We start from the raw sequence: 17,952 nt of genomic DNA on the forward strand, positions 1-17,952 counted from the left end.
TGCTCTGTCTGCAGCTCCTGCTCCTGCTACAACTCATCTGAGCCGCTCTCACACAACTGTGTCACAGGCTGATCTCTGGTCAGCGGTCAGAGCCAGCGGTCAGAGCGGGACTTTGATGCGCTGCACAAACTTTCAGAGACGAAGATGTTCTGAATAAACCCAGAGGAACTACCGCAAGTCTGCAGGGGACTTTTGCAGGTCCGTTTTTAGGTTGATTTTAAGGGCTAATTTAGGCAATAGGCTAATTAATGTTATTGACATTTTGCAACTTGCGTGGATTCGTGGAGCAGAATTAATTTAGGCGCATATTTTTGTTTATTATTAACATCAACACAATTCTTCGGATTCAAGAACTATGGTGTTAATTGGTGTTTCCGTTCAAAGTTGCATGCCCCGCATGCTTTGTGCACATTGTTGTGACGCAGATAAAGCATCATTTGTAGCATTTTCTTTATGTTCTTATTTTTCGCAGCCATGACAGAAAAGGCAGTGTGTGTAGGCTGTCACAGACCCATCACAGACCGGTTTCTCCTCAGAGTCACCGACGGCCTGTGGCACGAGCGCTGTGTACGCTGCACCGCGTGCGGAGACACACTGACCCACTCCTGCTTCTTACGTGACCGCAAACTCTACTGCAAAAAGGATTACGCTCTGTGAGTAGCCTTTATATTTTATTAAGTCTTCACTTTCACAGAAACACTTTACAAGTTACTATTTAAACAACCAAAACACATTTGTTATAATTACAGTTCTTATTTCTTGATGTATTTTGAAACACATTGCATTCATCAACTAGGTCTTGATTTAATCTAAAATATGATATTTTATTTTCCAGCCAGACAAGTCCTCTAAATTATTTTCAAACATTTGTACAAATTTCACACAGTTGACACACAGTTGACAGTATAGTTATTAAGGTCATTTTGCATTGGCTATAGGAACCTTTGCATTGGCTATAGCAGATATTACAGATTTGACCTTGAAAATAGAACTACTTTATCACATAGCTGTATACTCTTACAGGGCTGTAATGCTTTATAGCTTTTCTCAGTAGGCTACATATGTAGGCTAGATGTCTACTCAGAAATCGCCATGCTTTGTTTGGACAAAAATTAAATGATCAATATAATAATTATCAATTGTCAAATTAAGCAAAATTTTGCACAAAGCTCTAAAAAAGAAAACGAGACTGGAGAAAAAAGGGTCGGCCAGGGAGCATAATAGGAAAACAGCATTGTTTCATTTACATCCACACATATCCACAAAATATAAAAACCACCTTCACACACACCAGGAGAAAGGCACAACTGACACATTGTCAAAATGTGTTAAAACTTGGAGGCCCATTGGTGTGGCAACTGCAAGCTGGGGACAACATATGGTCCGATGGAAGAGGTGTCCCCCCCTTTATAACTGTGCACAGCCCGGTCCAGTGTTACCTGCTTACTATCTCGTCCACTAAACAGGATCACACATAGTCTGGAGCCAAGACCTAAAGTAGGCACAATAAAACCATTAAGTTGGAATAATTTGGTGCCAAGGATCTAGCAACTCAAGATCCTGCTCTTGTCTTTCAGCGTAATGAAACCAGTTAATTTAATTGGGGTATTATCTCTTGACACTTGTACCATAAGTTATACAAGAGTTTGTTCAAATAATTTGAATGACTAAATGTACAAACAAAATCCAAACAATTAGGTAATTAGTGGAGCTGGTAGGATTATTGCAGGTACACTTATGTCCTGTGGCATCTGGAAAAGCCTCAGAGTCGAGCAATGGGACAACGCTCATTCAACCATGAGATATCTGACCTGACCAATTAGCAGGAGGCAGAGTGCCAAAGTCCTTCCCAGAGGTCTCCACTGTGCCCCTGTCCCACTGGCAGAGCCTGGGCTTCACCACCCAAAAGCACTTTGTTTGTTACTTACAAAAATAGAGTCTTACAATTATCATTAAGTATTATTAAATTATGTGTGTAAATACTTGAAGGGCACAGGATATACACACTATACAATTTAAATTTACTTAAATGACTTGAATGTAAGTATATGAACAAATTATGTTTAACAATAAATAGCATTAAATGGGACATTAGCTGCTCTTTTTGTCATTGGTTTGCCAAGTCTGTATCCTGAAATTTGGCACATTTTCGTTTCGGATGCCCTTCCTGTCACATTACAATATGTGTTTAGGGCTACTTTCTGCACTGAGACCAAACACTTATAAACAGCTCTGCTCTGGTCCCTCAGGTGTCAAATCAGTATTATATATTATCTGGAGAGGCCGTGGGCTCTGCTTTTGTAGATGCATTTATGCATGTTTTTCCATTACAGTGTTGTTTGGGTTGCCTCTGTGTCTGCAGATGCAGATTAAACAAAGAGTTCAGAGGACAGTTGAGTGGGCATCAGATGTGTCCTTAGATAAGCAGCTCCTGATGGACGCTGCACTTGACCCGCTGATCTGTATCTGATACAGTGTGGAGCCCCGGACCAGGTGAACCTGATCCAGAAACAGGATCTGCCCTGGGTTTGTCCACTCCACCAGCGGCAACCAAAGGTCAACTCAAGTCAAAATAAAACAACAAAACACTGTGGGCTTGTATTGCATCAGGCCTTTCTCTTTGCATTACTTCATCGGGGTCTAAGAATTTGTGAGTGCAGATGGGAGGCATACATTTGCTGACTCTTATTATCTCATAATTATGTCACTAATTACCATGTCGAAAGCCAGCATGACTGAGTGTTCCCACTCTCCGGACAAAGCCTCTGGGCTAAACATGTAGACGGAAACTTTGAAATATTAAACACTTCGAGGTCCTCCATAATTGTCCAAGATACTCTTACCTATGCATTGACATGTCTTAAAAGTCCTGTGCCAGAAAATATAATAACACAAACTAGTGGATGAGAGTAGAATGGAAAAACATTTCTCAAAAACCTGAATGCTTGTTCAAAGTTTAATGAAAACACTTTGTATTGCATTGACATTATAAATTACCATCATCTTGAAATAAGTGCTGTATCATGGAAACACTAAAACACTGGGATTATTCCTCTGACACACGCCCATTCAGATCTTGTATTGATGCGTCTTCAGTCTCCTCAGGAATGTGCATACTTCAGACGGTATGCTGTCCATATTAAAGCACATACCATTGCTGTGGGCTAGACGGCTCGGACGGGTCAAGAAGCCAGGCTGACCCTCTTCAGCCTGTGTGCCATGGTTTAAGTCTCTCCAGAAACACCACGGCAACAGTAAGAGCTCAGAGCAATGTGTGCATTGAGGATGTACCTCTCCACGACATTTGAACAACTCAACCTGTGTTTACTAGATTAATCATTGCTGTTGGATCTGGCAAACAAACAAACAAAACAAGCATGAAAACATGATAGGGATGTCTCAATTGTAGTCCAGATTAATTTAGTGTAAATAGAGCCGAATAGTGTTGTCGTGATTGGAATCAAAGGTTGAGTTTTGGTTTTTAAGAAAAAGAAACAGAGGAAAAAGTTAAAAATAAATATAGCTGCTCATTAGGAGCAACATGGTGGCAGCATTTTATGTGGAAATAAACCAGCGGAGGGTCACTCACTTTTTCATGCCTGATGTTTGACCCAGTCCTTTTGGGAGATAAACTCTCTACAATGATGATGCTACATTGGGAGGACAGACCTGAAATGTGGCAGTGCCGGACAGCGGACAATGGTCCCGCTGCTCGGGGGCTGGCTCAGCCTTTGTTCTGCTCTGGTTAAGCAGTCTTAAAGATAATTCTGCAGATAATTCCTCTGAGCGGCGTCTGGGTCTGTCCCATCAGGAGAGCTGGTTCCCCCCTCTTCCTGGAGCCATGGCCTGCAGAGTGCCTTTCTCTGCCTCCCCAGGAGCACGCCCCGGACAGGCAGCCGCAACCACGGCAACAGTCTCTCAGCCTAAACCAGGGCTGGGTTGCCAGGCGCTAAGACGCACACCCGCCACAGTGAGGGTATGCGTCTGAGTGGGAGGATGTGGGGGACACAGGCAGGTTTTTGAGTGACAGACAAATACTGCAACATTCCTCAAGTAAAGCAGATTTTCTACATGTGTAAGTGGTGCTTGTGCCTTAAGTCCCACTGTAAACAAAAGCTGCTGTATTTACCATGTGGTCCTTGTGTTCCAGGCTGTTTGCGGTGCGCTGTGGAGGCTGTTCAGAGCCCCTCTCCTCCTCAGAGCTGGTGATGCACGCGGGCTCCTCAGTGTTTCACCTGCGCTGCTTCACCTGCAGTGTGTGCTCCTGCCGCCTGCAGACAGGAGACCGCTGTGTGCTCCGAGCGGGACAGCTGATGTGCTCCAGAGATCACTACCACCAAGGCCTGATCAGCCCCACATCCTCTGACACAAGTATCTTTATCTGTTTGTTATTATATGGCAATTAGTTTGAACACAATGTTACGCAGGTGTAAGGTTTAAGGGCTGTAGAAATTATGTGATTTATTTGATCAAATAATTAAATTTTGCATGTTTTCAATTCACATATTTAATGAACAACCACCACATCTTTAAATACATTTTTTCAGACTGCCTAATTATAATCTTTTTAGATTAATATTTATTTTAACCCTTTTTACGTAGGTAAAAGTGAAGATGAGGAAGATGAAGACGATGAGCCTGAGAGGAGCCGGACAATCAGATCTGATGACCCTGAGAGCAAGCGCCCCAAAAGGCCTCGCACCATTTTAACCACTCAGCAGAGGCGCACCTTCAAAGCCTCATTTGAAGTCTCATCTAAGCCATGCCGGAAGGTAAATTAAATTCATAACATCTGACATTTACTGTAAAAGAAAACAGCACATTTCACATAATATATACACATGCGTTCTTTTGTTCACCTTGACTTCTCCTCTATCTTATTTTTTTATGTCTCCTTCCTGTATTTTAATCCAAGGTAAGAGAGACGTTGGCAGCAGAGACCGGCCTGAGTGTGCGTGTTGTGCAGGTCTGGTTCCAAAACCAAAGAGCCAAAGTAAGTATAAGCACGTACGCACACACGCACACACACGCACACACACGCACACACTCACCCCCCACCCCCACCCCCCCCCCCCCACCCCCACACCCCCCCCCCCCCGCACACTCGCACACACACCCACACACACACACGCACACAAAGACACAAATGATAAATTTTTTTTCCCTTCCATTTTAACACTAGGCCTATATGAATATTTTTAGGACAAATTTACGATTACTTTATATAGTCAATTTTATTTCTCGATTAAAGCAGTAATTATCAGCAGTTTTGTAGATTGTAGATTTTTCACTGAATATTTTATAGTAAAAGCCACTGCATCTTTCAAATCACACTCTTTTTATTCTACTGGAAATTCCATCATCCCATTATGATAAACACACCAATACGTACTTTTAAATAATTGTTTATTTAACATGGAAAAAATGTCCTTGTGGTGATTTTGCAGACTATAAACTTACATTCAGCCTTAGATAAGAGGGCTCTTTCTCCACTGTGTCAGTATGCCAGGGTACAAATCAGGCCAGTTATCTGCTCAAACAGGAAACTGATGACATCTGCCTTAGAGATCCCTGAAGATTAAACCCATATTTCCTCACAAAGTGGGCTTGTGTGTGGTTGCTCTTTTTAATACTTTTCATCTGAGTGAACATGCTCCTATGACGAGGCAGGCTGGGTGGCTTGGAGCCGACAGTGGGTTGGTTGGTATGCGTTTTTTAATTTTGGCTCATGTTGTTATAGATGAAGAAACTGGCCAGACGGCAACAACAGCAACAGGAGCAGCAGCAGCAAAGTCAAGAGCAACATGAACAAGCCAAACAGAGTGGAGGTAATATACAGGCAATAAACTAATATGAACTTATTAAGTAGTTTATTATTAATTATTATATGGCTGGAATTATACACATTATAATTACTATAATGAAGTATTGAAGTGTCAAAAATGATTGTTGATTTTGAAAATAATGATCTTACATGTTGTTTTATATATGAGAAAAAACACAATCATAATGCAGTCACAATGCTAAAATTTCAAACTCAATTTTGATACTAAGGAAAAGAATGAAGGCCAATTTCAGTAACACCATGATAATACTTTTTTTTTTTTTTTCAATTTCAAGATAAAATAATAGTTCTTTATTTAATATTACCCTGTGGTTTTATACTAGTTCTGTTCTTGTTCTAAATTCAAAAGAGGCTTCAGATATCTAGTATATAGACAAGAGTTATAATTTTTGCGACACCCACTAATGCCTAATGCACATAATGATGCAATGACAATTTTATCCCTATTTAATATTTTCTTAAAAGTAATAATTATGTACTACTTTGATTGAGATGCATTCAATTGCGTTTTACATAAGTTCATTGATAAAAGTCCTTACCTCCTCTTGTATTTTCCATCGCACCACAGCACCCTCTTGTGGTGGCCTGGGTGAGATGGAGCAGCTGTCCTCCTGCTCCCATATCCAGCAGCAGCAGATGGGGCTCACCTCTCTGGAGCAGCCCGACTTCGACTTGGACCCCTTCAGACAGGGCCTGACTCCTCCTCAGATGCCCGGGGACCACATGCACCCATATGGTAAACATTAGTAAACGTTTTACACACAGTTAGCTCAGTTATGAAAATATTATATTTATTACCTTTTAAATGTTTATGTGTATAGATCTGTCACAATAATTCTGTCCATAAATGATGGTTGGTTAATATTTATCATGTATACCTCTTTTACCTACCTAGTAGGTTGTTTTTTTTTGGTAGTACAATAATATTTCAGCTGTAGAGGGTTGCATAAGTAACATCTATGTCTCAATATAGATACTAACTAACTATAGTATCATATGGCTATTTATTTTCTGTATGCTTTTTAACGATATTGTACATTACACACAACAGTGTTTAGTCGTGTGTTGTGTTATCAAGTAGTTTCAATATTGTCCTACATTGTAATATTTTCTATAGCATTATACAGCACTTCAAAATATGTTATTGTGACTTTTCAACTGTTGTTTCTATATGTACTAGGTTTTAAAGGCCTGTATCCTGATGTGGACCGTGATCCCATGTGTCACATGACAAACAGCGACTGCCTCCACCTCAGTGACTCCTCTCTGCTCACACCCATCGACCGCCTCTACTCAATGCAGGACTCATACTTCACCTCCTGAGACTTTTAGACCAATAATGAAGACATTAATGGGAATGCAAATGTACCACAAGCTGTAACTGAAGTTGCCGAATATTGTCCAAGATTATTACTGTGCAACCTCTGTTAAGACAAATGCATGACACCTCAGACCTCTCACTATATATTTGAATGCTTACAGAGATTATAACAGTGATGTAAATAACTGTTGAGTGAATTTGTATTTATTCTCTGTGTTTATGCTGGACAGCCCTCGAATGATCAATAAATGACTGTCAACATGCTTGCGTGTGTGAGATGGGACTGGTGGTAGTTGTATCAGATAGAGATATTTGGGTCAGGACCAGGTCAGCCCATCCTCAGGACTCATCGGCCCATTTCAGTGAGAGTGGGGCATCTTTTCCTGTCTGTTGGTCAGATCATCAGATGGTAACATGGGCTATGACAGCAGTGTAGGGTCAGGGGCAGGTAAGTATCACATCCAAGCCGCAATCATCAACGCTCACATTGTGCTCCTCGTGGGCAAAGGCCCTTGCTGCATTTTTCTGCCTTTTCCTCCTTTCAGTTCCTTATAGCAGGGTGAAGGGGACCACCCAGGTTCTGTGCCCAGCTGGAATGCACCAATGCTGGGGAGGGAGGTTGAGAACGGGGGTCTTCAGACAAGGCAGCGGCTGAAAGCTGTGTCAGGGAAGAGTGCCCAGGGTGACTGCGAGATATGAAGGCCTACTGTATGGAGTGGCTCCTTGCCCCAGCCATGAACCCTTTCCTGGACCCATCTCATATTTCCTACTATGAAATCAGAGCATGCAGCAGGGAGAAGTCAATGGTCAGGAACAATCTAAGTGTCTGTCAGTGTGGTATTTCTGTGCCAGGCAGCTGAGCTCTATGTGTCTTTATCTGGTCCAGCATCTGCATACTCATGTGTTCAGACCTACTGCATTCTTTGTTGTGAATGCATTTTTGAGTCTTTTGTGGATGAATGGATAAAACAGACAATTAGGGACGGACGCCAAGGTGGTCACCTGCAAGGCCTTCCCTCCTTCCTGTGCTCAAGCCTGTGCACAGTTGGTATGCAAATATGTTGCCAACATCAGAAGGTGGGATCTAAAAAAAAACAACAACATTAAAGTGATCATACAAACACAGCAGGCAGCAATAACCTCATTATATTTGCGATACTCACCAGACCGCTTTCTGTCAACAGTTTGGTTATTTATTGCACCTTTCACAGGCCAAAACCTTCTGTCTTTTAACCACTTTAATTGGCTTCATGCTGCTGCAGCATCAGAGCAGATGCCCAGGATTTGTTGAAGATTCTACATTGTTCCTCAAAAGGGCCCTATGTAATATGTATAATACTATATAATGATGTGTCAAGTGACCTAATACATTAATACATTTTTTAATTCTGAGATTGTTTCACATAGTACACACTGCATCATGTAGTAGCAGTGAGGACAGTATCAAACAGAAAGGGGGAGCGACTGCCTCTGTTTGAGCTTCCGCTACTACAAGTCAATTTTCATAACATAGACTAAAATTATGTTTAGTTATAGTTATTGTTGCTATCATACCCTTTAATACAGTCTAAACGTATTCATTTATTTAAAAATTGATTCATTTATTAAATGAAATATATTATTTATCAAATTAATGTTACAAAAGAAGGAATCACAAAGTCTTTTCAGAGCTTATAGTTATAGGCTTTGCCCAGCAGGGGGCAAGCTTTACATAAAATAAAACCTTATTTGTATTGAGTGAGAAGCTGTAGCAATAGACACAGTGCCAGAAATGATTCTGTAGACTAGCACATACACGTTTATTTATTCATTTATTTATTTTTACAATAAGGTCATACGAGACTTAGATCACAGACCTGGTCCTGTCCAGAGCAGGATATAGACCAACACCATCATCTGTCATCAGCAGACAATAATACTGTGCATGAATACCAAACATTACATAATGTTGGTCTGATTTAGGATAATAAACCTTACAATTAAAGGAAGCAGCAAAAGGTGGTCACGTGAAATAAGAATGGTGTTTTTTCCTGCAGAGAATTAAATGTGTGTGAAGAGAACAACCAATAAATCAAGATGCACTTAGTAGTAGCAGGTAGTTCTCTGCAGAAACAGGTTACTGTAACTCTGAAATAATTCACACAGTCAAGCTGAGATATCAGCTTCAACCAGACACAGAGGCCAATACAATACTGACAGAAATATTATACAGATATACTAAATATGAGCCATCCCATATCACTGGTGGTATCAAATGTGACATTTTTATCCTGACAATGCATTGGAGGAGTTTGTTTCTTCATCAGCTTGTCTGAAAAATAACAGAAAAATAAGCAATGTAAAAATGTAACATAGAATATGAATTATGTTTATGAAATTCTGATTTTGTTTATTTATTTATGTACCTTACTTGGTTGATTTTCTTTCCTACAAAGAATGACACAAAGGTCAGTACTGTATTAACATTGTCTTCAGTATCAACATTTAACATTTACTTTTCCTGAGTTGCATCCAGCAAAAACAGATGCAGCAGAGGGTTGAGATGGCTCCACTCCCAGCTACAGCCAACAAAGCCTTCTTATAACCTAAAAAATGCAACATTGGAATATTTGTGCATAAAATGTACATCCACATTTACACCACACTTTACTTGCACAGGCGGGTCTGGGTCCACTCCAGAGCCCGTCGGTCTGACAGGTGATGTGTGAGGAGGCCATGGTGAGGAGGCCAAAGGAACAGGTCACATGACACGTGGTGTTAAAAGTATGGTTCGTGGAGGAGCAGATGAGCACTCCGTTCTCAGGGTCAGGCACCGGAGCACAGTCCACAGCTGCTGCTGGTAGCATATGAGAACAACACAGAAAACCATAGGACTTGAAATCAAAGCAGACACTGTGGACATGCAATTTCATTTTTTATTTTTTTTATTGTCATGATGTAATTCAATATTATGTTTATTTTTTTAATAGAAAAAAGGATATTTGTAACATTAAACTTAACCAACAACATATTTTTTTTTAAAAACCTTAAACTACACTTGTTGTTTGTACCGAACTATAGCATCTGTGAGTAGTCTGACAAATGTAAACAAGTACTAATTCTTTTATTTTGCCAATAAATGATTTTACCTGAGTGCTTTCCATCATAAACTCTCACTGAATCTGTCTGAATATTTTTAAATAAGTATGTGCTGATACAAGCATTTATATTAATTATATTTTATAATTAATATAAATGCATTTATATTTATTATATTAAGTTCAAAATTGACGCAAGGGAAACAGATGCTAGATCCCTATATCCAGGTGATGTTTGTTTTGTGTGGCTGCACTGAAAAGAGACCAATTTGTTTCATAACTTAAAATTTATTATCCGTTTTCAAGAATAATAAGAAATAATCTGACTTTTGAAAACACTTGCACTAATTAGAATTTAGCCAAACAAAAAGGGTATCTCTCTCTCTCTATTTCTATTTCTATTTCTATATTTACATTTATATATAGTTACCTGTTTGACACCTGTCTCCCACAAACCCAGGTTCACAGAGGCAGGTTACATTGTTGATGGTCTCGTGGCATCTTCCTCTGTCACACGTCACGTTTGTGCATTGAGCTGTAATACAAAGTTAAACTCTGCGATAATATGAGGAGGCCTCTAACAGGTCAAAATCATTATTATGACCCCTCACCTTTATAACATGCTGCATACTTCAACACATTACACTTCTCATCGTTCCACTTGCCCCTGTTGCGCCCTCTGGTGGTGTAGATCTCAACGCAAAACTCGGCCTTGTGGCTATTGTTGGGTTCATTTTCGGCCCACGATTCACTGCCCAGCCAAGTGCTGTTGTTCCCGATCCACCGCCACGTCTCGTTTACATGGGTCTTTGTAATTCCGATCCAGAAGTAGGGACTGGAGTTTCTTTGGGGCAGCAGAGAGACCAGATAGTCGTTCTCTAACTGATTCTGGATCACAACCATATCTGTAAAGTTGTCCTGGCACCACTTTCTGGCCGCATCCCAGTTCATGGTTACGTTGGAGTAGTGGTATGTCCAGCCCATAGTGATGCCCACCAAAGAACCTACTGTCAAAGCAAATTTAAAGAAGAATTTCAATAGAAGACTTAAGATGTGGGTTGTACAAATCCAGTCCCAGCATAGTGTGCAGTCAATGGACTTTTTAGTCTATAGATGATTTTAAGAAATACAGCCTATTTGTACTCCGTAAAAGTCATCCAAATTATTGAATATGCTGTTTCCTCAAAACCCTCAATAAAATCTGACCGTTGGGTCTAAATGTTGCACAACTTGTACTGGCTCTTGAGTTTGGTTTGGGAAGTCTTTGCCTGGCCATCTTTTAACCAGGTAACAAAATCCTACCTTTCCTTCAAAAAAATGTCCTAACAAACATGGTTACCAGTGGCCCACTTAAGATTTCAGAAGACTTAAAAGGTTTACTTACCAAGTACAGTGACTGTCCAGCTCATAATGTTGTCAGCTCTGAAATAAAGCCCCAGGTTGAAAGAATATGAGAGAAATGTCAACGATAAGTGGATATGGATATGGTATGGCACATAGTGATGCCTTAAACCTTGTGCATGTTCCTTTCTTTATTTATTGTGCAAATTTTGCTCTTAAATTGCAGTTTTTATCCAAATCCATCACAGAATACCTGGAAGTTTACCTCACCCAATGAATGCCACTGATGAAAAACAAGGCTGACCAAGAGGAAGAGTCTTATTTGGATTTTTATTGTAAACACAAATCACATCCAAATGACTTCTTTTTAACCCCATTTTGTCTGGATCATTGAGGTTCTTTAGACATATTTTTCTTGTAATGTGTCAGATAAATTCATGGTAAAAATGCAAAACTATGTATTCAGACAATAATACACTTAAATGTTTGGTACAAGTGGTACTTCAGCTACTTTAAAGTGCTGACATAAGCTTTGGCCTGTTAGAATAAACACACTAATCAGTTCTGATCTGTAAAACACATTAACTCTCTTCCTCATACACAATATATAGGGACAATTGTATAAGTGTCCTAAGAGCTGTAAGAGCGGAAGTTGTGGAAGTGGTGAAAAAATGTTGACCTTTTTTTTGTAAACACCATGAATCTACAGATAGTGTTTCTTGTGGTTAGGGTGAGAAGTGAGTAGGATTTTTACTGTTTTAAGATAAAATAAGTAAACCTTTATTTGTATTTATTTATATATTTTATTATTAAACTGTTTTATTATTAAACCATTACCACTTCACATTACCATAAATAGATTCACAATTAACAATATATTTTTTTTCTGTTAGATAAATATGCACAATTATCATAACATTTGCACAGTTTTACATGTATGCACATATAATAATGTAGAACAATATGCTCCAATATTTTGTGTTGAAAACCCCGTAGGAGTAATTCATATAAACAGTAAATAAAAAAAATGAAAAAATATATATAGCTACAAAGGCAAGCACCAAAATCTGTCTCAAAGTATTCAAAATGATGTGCTTTATGTGTATTTCACACCGGACTTTCTATATGAGGCTGTCAGTGCTGTTTTTGTAGTGCTGTGGTGGGACGTCAATGTCAGAGCTGCAGAAACAACAATAAGTCGCAAGTTAGACAATAAATTAGATAATAAAATGTAAATAAAATATAAATGGCAATACAAAAATACGAAACAATGAAAATATGAAAAATCAGCAATGTCTCACCTGCTCAAGTCAAACTTTGATGCCCTGTTCTTGAGTTTCCTGAGGATCCACATAGCCAGAGAGAGACCGGACAGTGAAACAGCGCCCCCTGCTGCCACTCCTGAGGCAATGAGAGTCACCTGGGATAATGTGGCTGTGAATATAAGAAGATTTGAACCATAAGAACAGGTTTGAACAACTGGCACATCTATGCTGTCTGTAATCTGTGACATCTTACGTTTGCAGGTGGGCATGTCTCCTGTCCAGTTGCCATAGTGATCACAGGTAAGTATGGCAAGTCCGTCGAGTGTGTAGTCCTGATCACAGGTGAAGGCGCACTGAGAGTTGTAGAGTGACTCTTTGAGTGAACAGTTGATGTGGCCATTTTGTGGAGCCTCCAGGAAAGGACAAACAACAGCTGTAAAACAACACAGTAAATGACAAACTTAATACAACAGAGACATGTCATCACTTAATTAACAGACAATTATAAGTTTTTATCAATTTTTTTTAACAAGTATCAATTATAGATTCTTTATCAGTCATCAAATTAATTCTTAGATACCTTCACATGTTGGCACAGCCTCATCCCATTGTACATCTTCTGAGCACTGGAGGTTTTCTGCTCCGTGTAGTTCAAAGCCAGGCTCACAGTTAAAGCTGCAAGTGGCCCCAGGTGCCAGCTCTGAGTTGTTGCTACTGCAATTCATTGTAAGGTTTGGCTTCCCCTCAAGCACTGGACAGTATATGGCTAAAACAAAAACAAAAAACAACACTTTAGTATTAATGTGTTTTAACTGTATAACAATGAAAACTCTGTTGGACTATACCTTGGCAGTATGGGACATTTCCGCTCCACTCTGCTGATGCAGTGCATGTTAGTGCTTTTGTTCCCACCAGATTGTATCCTGGCAGACAACTGAAGCTACAGGAGTTTCCGTATGCATACTTTGTTTTGGTATCTCCTTCACAGTTCACAACAGCATTTTCCAGTACTGAGATTGCAGGACATCGCACAGCTACAAGATAACAAACACAGGTAAATGCATTAATTTCACAGAAGAAGATTTACAGTAGCCTACATAGGTTTTAATGAGGAGAGTATGTTGATTGTTATATATAATTTATTGGCAAGAAATAAAATGTATATTTTTACCTTCACAGAATGGCATGTTGTTACTCCACTCTGCAGATGATGTACATGTTATGGTTTCATGTCCCACCAGAGTGAAGCCTGTCGCACAGCTGAAGCTGCATGAACTTCCAAAGCTCAAGTCTTCACAGGTAATGATGAGATTACTTTGCTCTGGTAGAGTTGGGCACTGAACAGCTGGACATCAAAATTAAAGAAATGTCACATATATATAATATTATATATTTATATATACAAAAGCAGATTTTTTTTATGGGGAACTTTGAAACTTACCAGTGCAAGATGGTTGTGTTGCATTCCATTGTCCTGTTGACTCACATAACAGAGTGTCTGTTTGAGACCCAGTGAGTTCATAGCCTTCTTCACATGCAAACACACAAGTGGACTGGTAACTGGAAGGGCCCAAAGGATCTGAGCATCTCACAGAGCCCCACTGTGGACTGGACAGCTTTGGACACTGTATTACTGTATGGGACAAAATACATGTTTAGAAAGATGTAGAAGTAAGAGAACAATTAATTACCCCTAAAATTACGGTATACTTATCTTAATTATAAGTAAAATGTTGAGATGTTGAGCGTTAAATAATTTATATCAGTGGCTCATTATAAATATGAATTAAAGATTAAAGGGTGTGTACTACCAACTTGGCCTAATATATATATTTTTTTTATCTTACATCGACTCCTAATATTATTGCATGTTGCTAATGTTATGACTATCCAACATTGTATTTAAACTTACATTGACAAGTTGGAGGCTGATCCGACCATGTATTTTCAGCAATGCATTGAAGAGGTCTTGGCATACTCAGCTGATATCCTTCCTCACAGGAATACTGACACTCAGAATCATAGGCAAAGTCCCCATACTTGTGAGTGCAGGTAACTGTTCCATTGTCAGGCACTGTCACCTCATCTTTCTTACAATAATACACTGTCCACAAAGAAAATAAAGACATAAGACTAAAGAATGGAAAAAAGCAAAGTAAATACAACTCAAGTTTCTTACCATGCTCACACTTGTCTCCATGAAAGCCCTTATTGCATTTACACCTGTGGCTGTTTATGGTTTCCACACATTCCCCATATAAACATGAATCATTTTTGCAGGCAGCTGAGCAACAAAAAAGTCATTATTATTTTACATTAAAATATTTTATACACTATGGATATAGCAATTAAAGTTAGGTTACTTTCCCATTAATTTCTATAGTTAATTTGTATTTTTCTTTTTAATACATTTATAAGAGGTAAAAAATGTAACTTCTTACCTGAGTAGCACAGGGCAGTCTTTTGTTTGTCACACCTCTCATCGTTCCACTTGCCCGCCTGATACTGTCTCTTAATGTACATCTCCACACAGTCCTCACTTCGCCGTGCATCTTTGTTGGCGTTATTGGGTTCCCCTAATGCCCAGTTTTTTGCTTCTTCTGTCAGAGGCTTGTTGGTTCCTACCCAGGTCCACACGTCATTGATTTTGCGAATACCAATCCAGTAGTAGGTGGATTTTTTGGGCAGCCAGCTGTTGAGGTGTGTTATCTCCTCTTGGTTCTGGATGGCCACCATGTCTGTGTGATGCTCCTGGCACCAGGTTCTTGCTTGTTGCCAGGTCATTTTTGTTTGTGAATAGTGGTAAGACCAGCAGTTGACGCTTGTCCAAAATGACATTGCTAGAAATAAAAAAGCTGTTTGTTAGGAAACAAAATGAATGAGCTGCATATGAAGTAAAATATTTAGAGAGATCATACCTGAGCAAAGGCAGACCAAAATTATCCTGCCTGAATAGGTCTGAAGTGATCCAGTGTTCATCTGATAAAAAGTGATACATATTTTAAGCAACAGACTTTAACAAATATAACTTATTTATTGCACAACTCTTACCATTTTGCTGTGTGTAATATGCAGTGGATGATTCTTAGTTGTCTTAAATCAGTGGTGGTCTTTGCAGCAGAAGGCAGTAAGTAGCATCTGAATCCATAAAGACCTTGTTACTGCTTTTATACTCTACTCCAGTGAGTTTCACTTTTCCGGGAAGTAACATCAGGACCGGGAATTTTCATTGGAAATTCCACACTCCCCCAGTGCCCAGTCCCACATGGGGTCCCGGAAATATTCTTCATTCTTATTCACATTCTTAAAATCAGCTTAAATAATTACGTGTTAGATTACCTATATTGAATGTAAGTATTCCGTATTTGTGTTATAGCTTTGCCATTGTGTGTTTGCAAATTATACACTGTCTCATTATTAGTCATATTTGGCCAAAAGGATTATAGCCTATAAACACCTGGAAACTTCAATTTCAAGAGAGCATAGATATAAAAAATATAGATAAAAATTCAGTGAACTAAAAACTTGACATCCTTTTGTTTTCGGTAGCACAGACGGGAAACATGTTGCTGGAGCGGAGGCACCTCAAGCTGTTACAAAGTGACATTTTACATCCTTCCTTTTTTAATTTAAAAGAACTGAGGCTCATCACCTTTTCAACTCAACGCCTCACGGAAAACCTGAAAGCCATAAAAAGCACAAAGCAGAAGAAGAAAAGGACATAAGCTCATTAAAATAGATACTTCATATTTCAAACTTTCATGAATCATAGCTCAAGATAAAAATGTTTGACTGGACTCACTAAAAGTAGGCCTTTTGTATTAACCTGAAACTATAGTCTAACTTTCATGAGCCAAAATATAATGTAGGCTATATGATCGGAGAACTGAAAGGAGGTCTTTTGGGAAATAAATATAAGCTTTAAAACATGAAAGAAGCCTCACATTTCACTGTTGCGTTTGACGTTCTTGTTCATTGCCAGTAGGAGGCGCCTGCGAGTCTCGTGGCGCAGCTCAATAAAAAAACTGACGCATGTCCCTTTAAGAGACCGTCAGACCGTAGAAGGTTTGTGTGCATTTGTGCGCAGTCGCCTCTCTCCGCTCTTCAGTTGTACTGCGAAGAAAAGTCTGTCCTGGGTTTGGAGTAGCTGATTACAATGGCAGACATTCTGGCTAAAGTCCCCGACGTAGAGATTGATCCAGAGGGAACATTCAAATACATATTATTAAGAATTAAAGCCAAAGATGGCGATGCATTTAAACACATAGTTCGGGGCACGAAAAGTGCAGAGTACCACAGTAAGTTTGTCCATTGAGTGCGCTGACTGTGCTTGTAGAAGTGCGCCAGTTAACCATCTGTGCCCTGTATGCGCAATTACTATACAGTCTCTGTGTGTGTATTTATATATATATATATATATATATATATATATATATATATATATATATATATATATATATATATATATACATACATACATACTTATTCATCATTCATTCTTTTACCATAGACTGCATTTATTTTTTTTCTTTTCAGATCACATCTTTGAGAAAGTGAGTCCAGCCATGGATGCCCTGGGTCTGGAGTGTAAATGTCTTGGAGGAGGGAAGATCGAGCACAACAGTTCTGACAAAAAAATTAGAGTCTTTGGTGAATCAACTGTATGTTTGTTAGCCTATAAATGTAGCTGTTATACGTACACCTATAACACTTCAAAGTCTTGTGTTTCTTTTGCTTAGGCATTTGGTAAAGCTGACCATGCAGAGTCTGCAGAGAAGCTTAAGAGTGCCTTTAGTGGATATGAGGTCACTTGGTCAGATGACAAAAAATAAACACTCCAACTTCTATCAAAGGATCAACCCTACTGCATTTTTATGGTCTTAGTCTACCAATAAACCAGTGTTGTGTTTGATTTTGTGGAAATGTGCCAAGCGTAAAGTCCATACAGGAAGGCGTGGGAATCACTTATAAGCTGGATGGAAAGTTGTATTGTTTCAAATTAGATAAACAAATGGGTGGTTCACATAATTTGTCACTCAGATCTACTACTTTCCGGAAAGTAAATTTAACCAAAGCACATTAATGGCTTTTACGTCCAGTATT

At 39.2% G+C, this 17,952-nt stretch overlaps 4 protein-coding genes across 4 annotated transcripts; 2 read left to right on the forward strand and 2 right to left on the reverse strand.

Moving 5' to 3' along the window:
• The first annotated feature begins 462 nt into the window (after positions 1-462).
• lmx1a (LIM homeobox transcription factor 1, alpha) lies at positions 463-7,393 on the forward strand. Its single transcript, XM_033964752.2, has 7 exons — positions 463-653; positions 4,151-4,371; positions 4,603-4,772; positions 4,916-4,993; positions 5,741-5,828; positions 6,414-6,581; positions 7,026-7,393. Exons 1-7 carry the CDS (start codon positions 475-477, stop codon positions 7,166-7,168), a joined length of 1,047 nt encoding a protein of 348 aa, XP_033820643.2. The 5' UTR covers positions 463-474; the 3' UTR covers positions 7,169-7,393.
• Positions 7,394-9,431: 2,038 nt separating this feature from the next.
• On the reverse strand, positions 9,432-11,663 carry LOC129456197 (L-selectin-like). The gene is made up of 7 exons (XM_055221360.1): positions 11,628-11,663; positions 10,855-11,250; positions 10,674-10,778; positions 9,817-10,002; positions 9,662-9,751; positions 9,572-9,593; positions 9,432-9,477 (listed from the first exon to the last, which is right to left on the reverse strand). Exons 1-7 carry the CDS (start codon positions 11,650-11,652, stop codon positions 9,432-9,434), a joined length of 870 nt encoding a protein of 289 aa, XP_055077335.1. The 5' UTR covers positions 11,653-11,663.
• Positions 11,664-12,609: 946 nt separating this feature from the next.
• On the reverse strand, positions 12,610-15,983 carry LOC117370213 (E-selectin-like). Its single transcript, XM_033965602.2, has 12 exons — positions 15,901-15,983; positions 15,768-15,828; positions 15,291-15,689; positions 15,029-15,133; positions 14,762-14,953; positions 14,291-14,482; positions 14,021-14,194; positions 13,695-13,883; positions 13,430-13,615; positions 13,103-13,282; positions 12,886-13,018; positions 12,610-12,763 (listed from the first exon to the last, which is right to left on the reverse strand). The coding sequence occupies exons 1-12, from the start codon at positions 15,901-15,903 to the stop codon at positions 12,706-12,708; spliced, it is 1,872 nt and encodes a 623-aa protein (XP_033821493.1). The 5' UTR covers positions 15,904-15,983; the 3' UTR covers positions 12,610-12,705.
• Positions 15,984-16,933: 950 nt separating this feature from the next.
• si:dkey-51e6.1 (uncharacterized protein LOC558617 homolog) lies at positions 16,934-17,720 on the forward strand. The gene is made up of 3 exons (XM_033965148.2): positions 16,934-17,147; positions 17,386-17,510; positions 17,589-17,720. Exons 1-3 carry the CDS (start codon positions 17,006-17,008, stop codon positions 17,679-17,681), a joined length of 360 nt encoding a protein of 119 aa, XP_033821039.1. The 5' UTR covers positions 16,934-17,005; the 3' UTR covers positions 17,682-17,720.
• Positions 17,721-17,952: the final 232 nt, after the last annotated feature.

Source organism: Periophthalmus magnuspinnatus, chromosome 4 (genome assembly GCF_009829125.3).
Source record: "Periophthalmus magnuspinnatus isolate fPerMag1 chromosome 4, fPerMag1.2.pri, whole genome shotgun sequence".
NCBI classification, from domain to species: domain Eukaryota; kingdom Metazoa; phylum Chordata; class Actinopteri; order Gobiiformes; family Gobiidae; genus Periophthalmus; species Periophthalmus magnuspinnatus.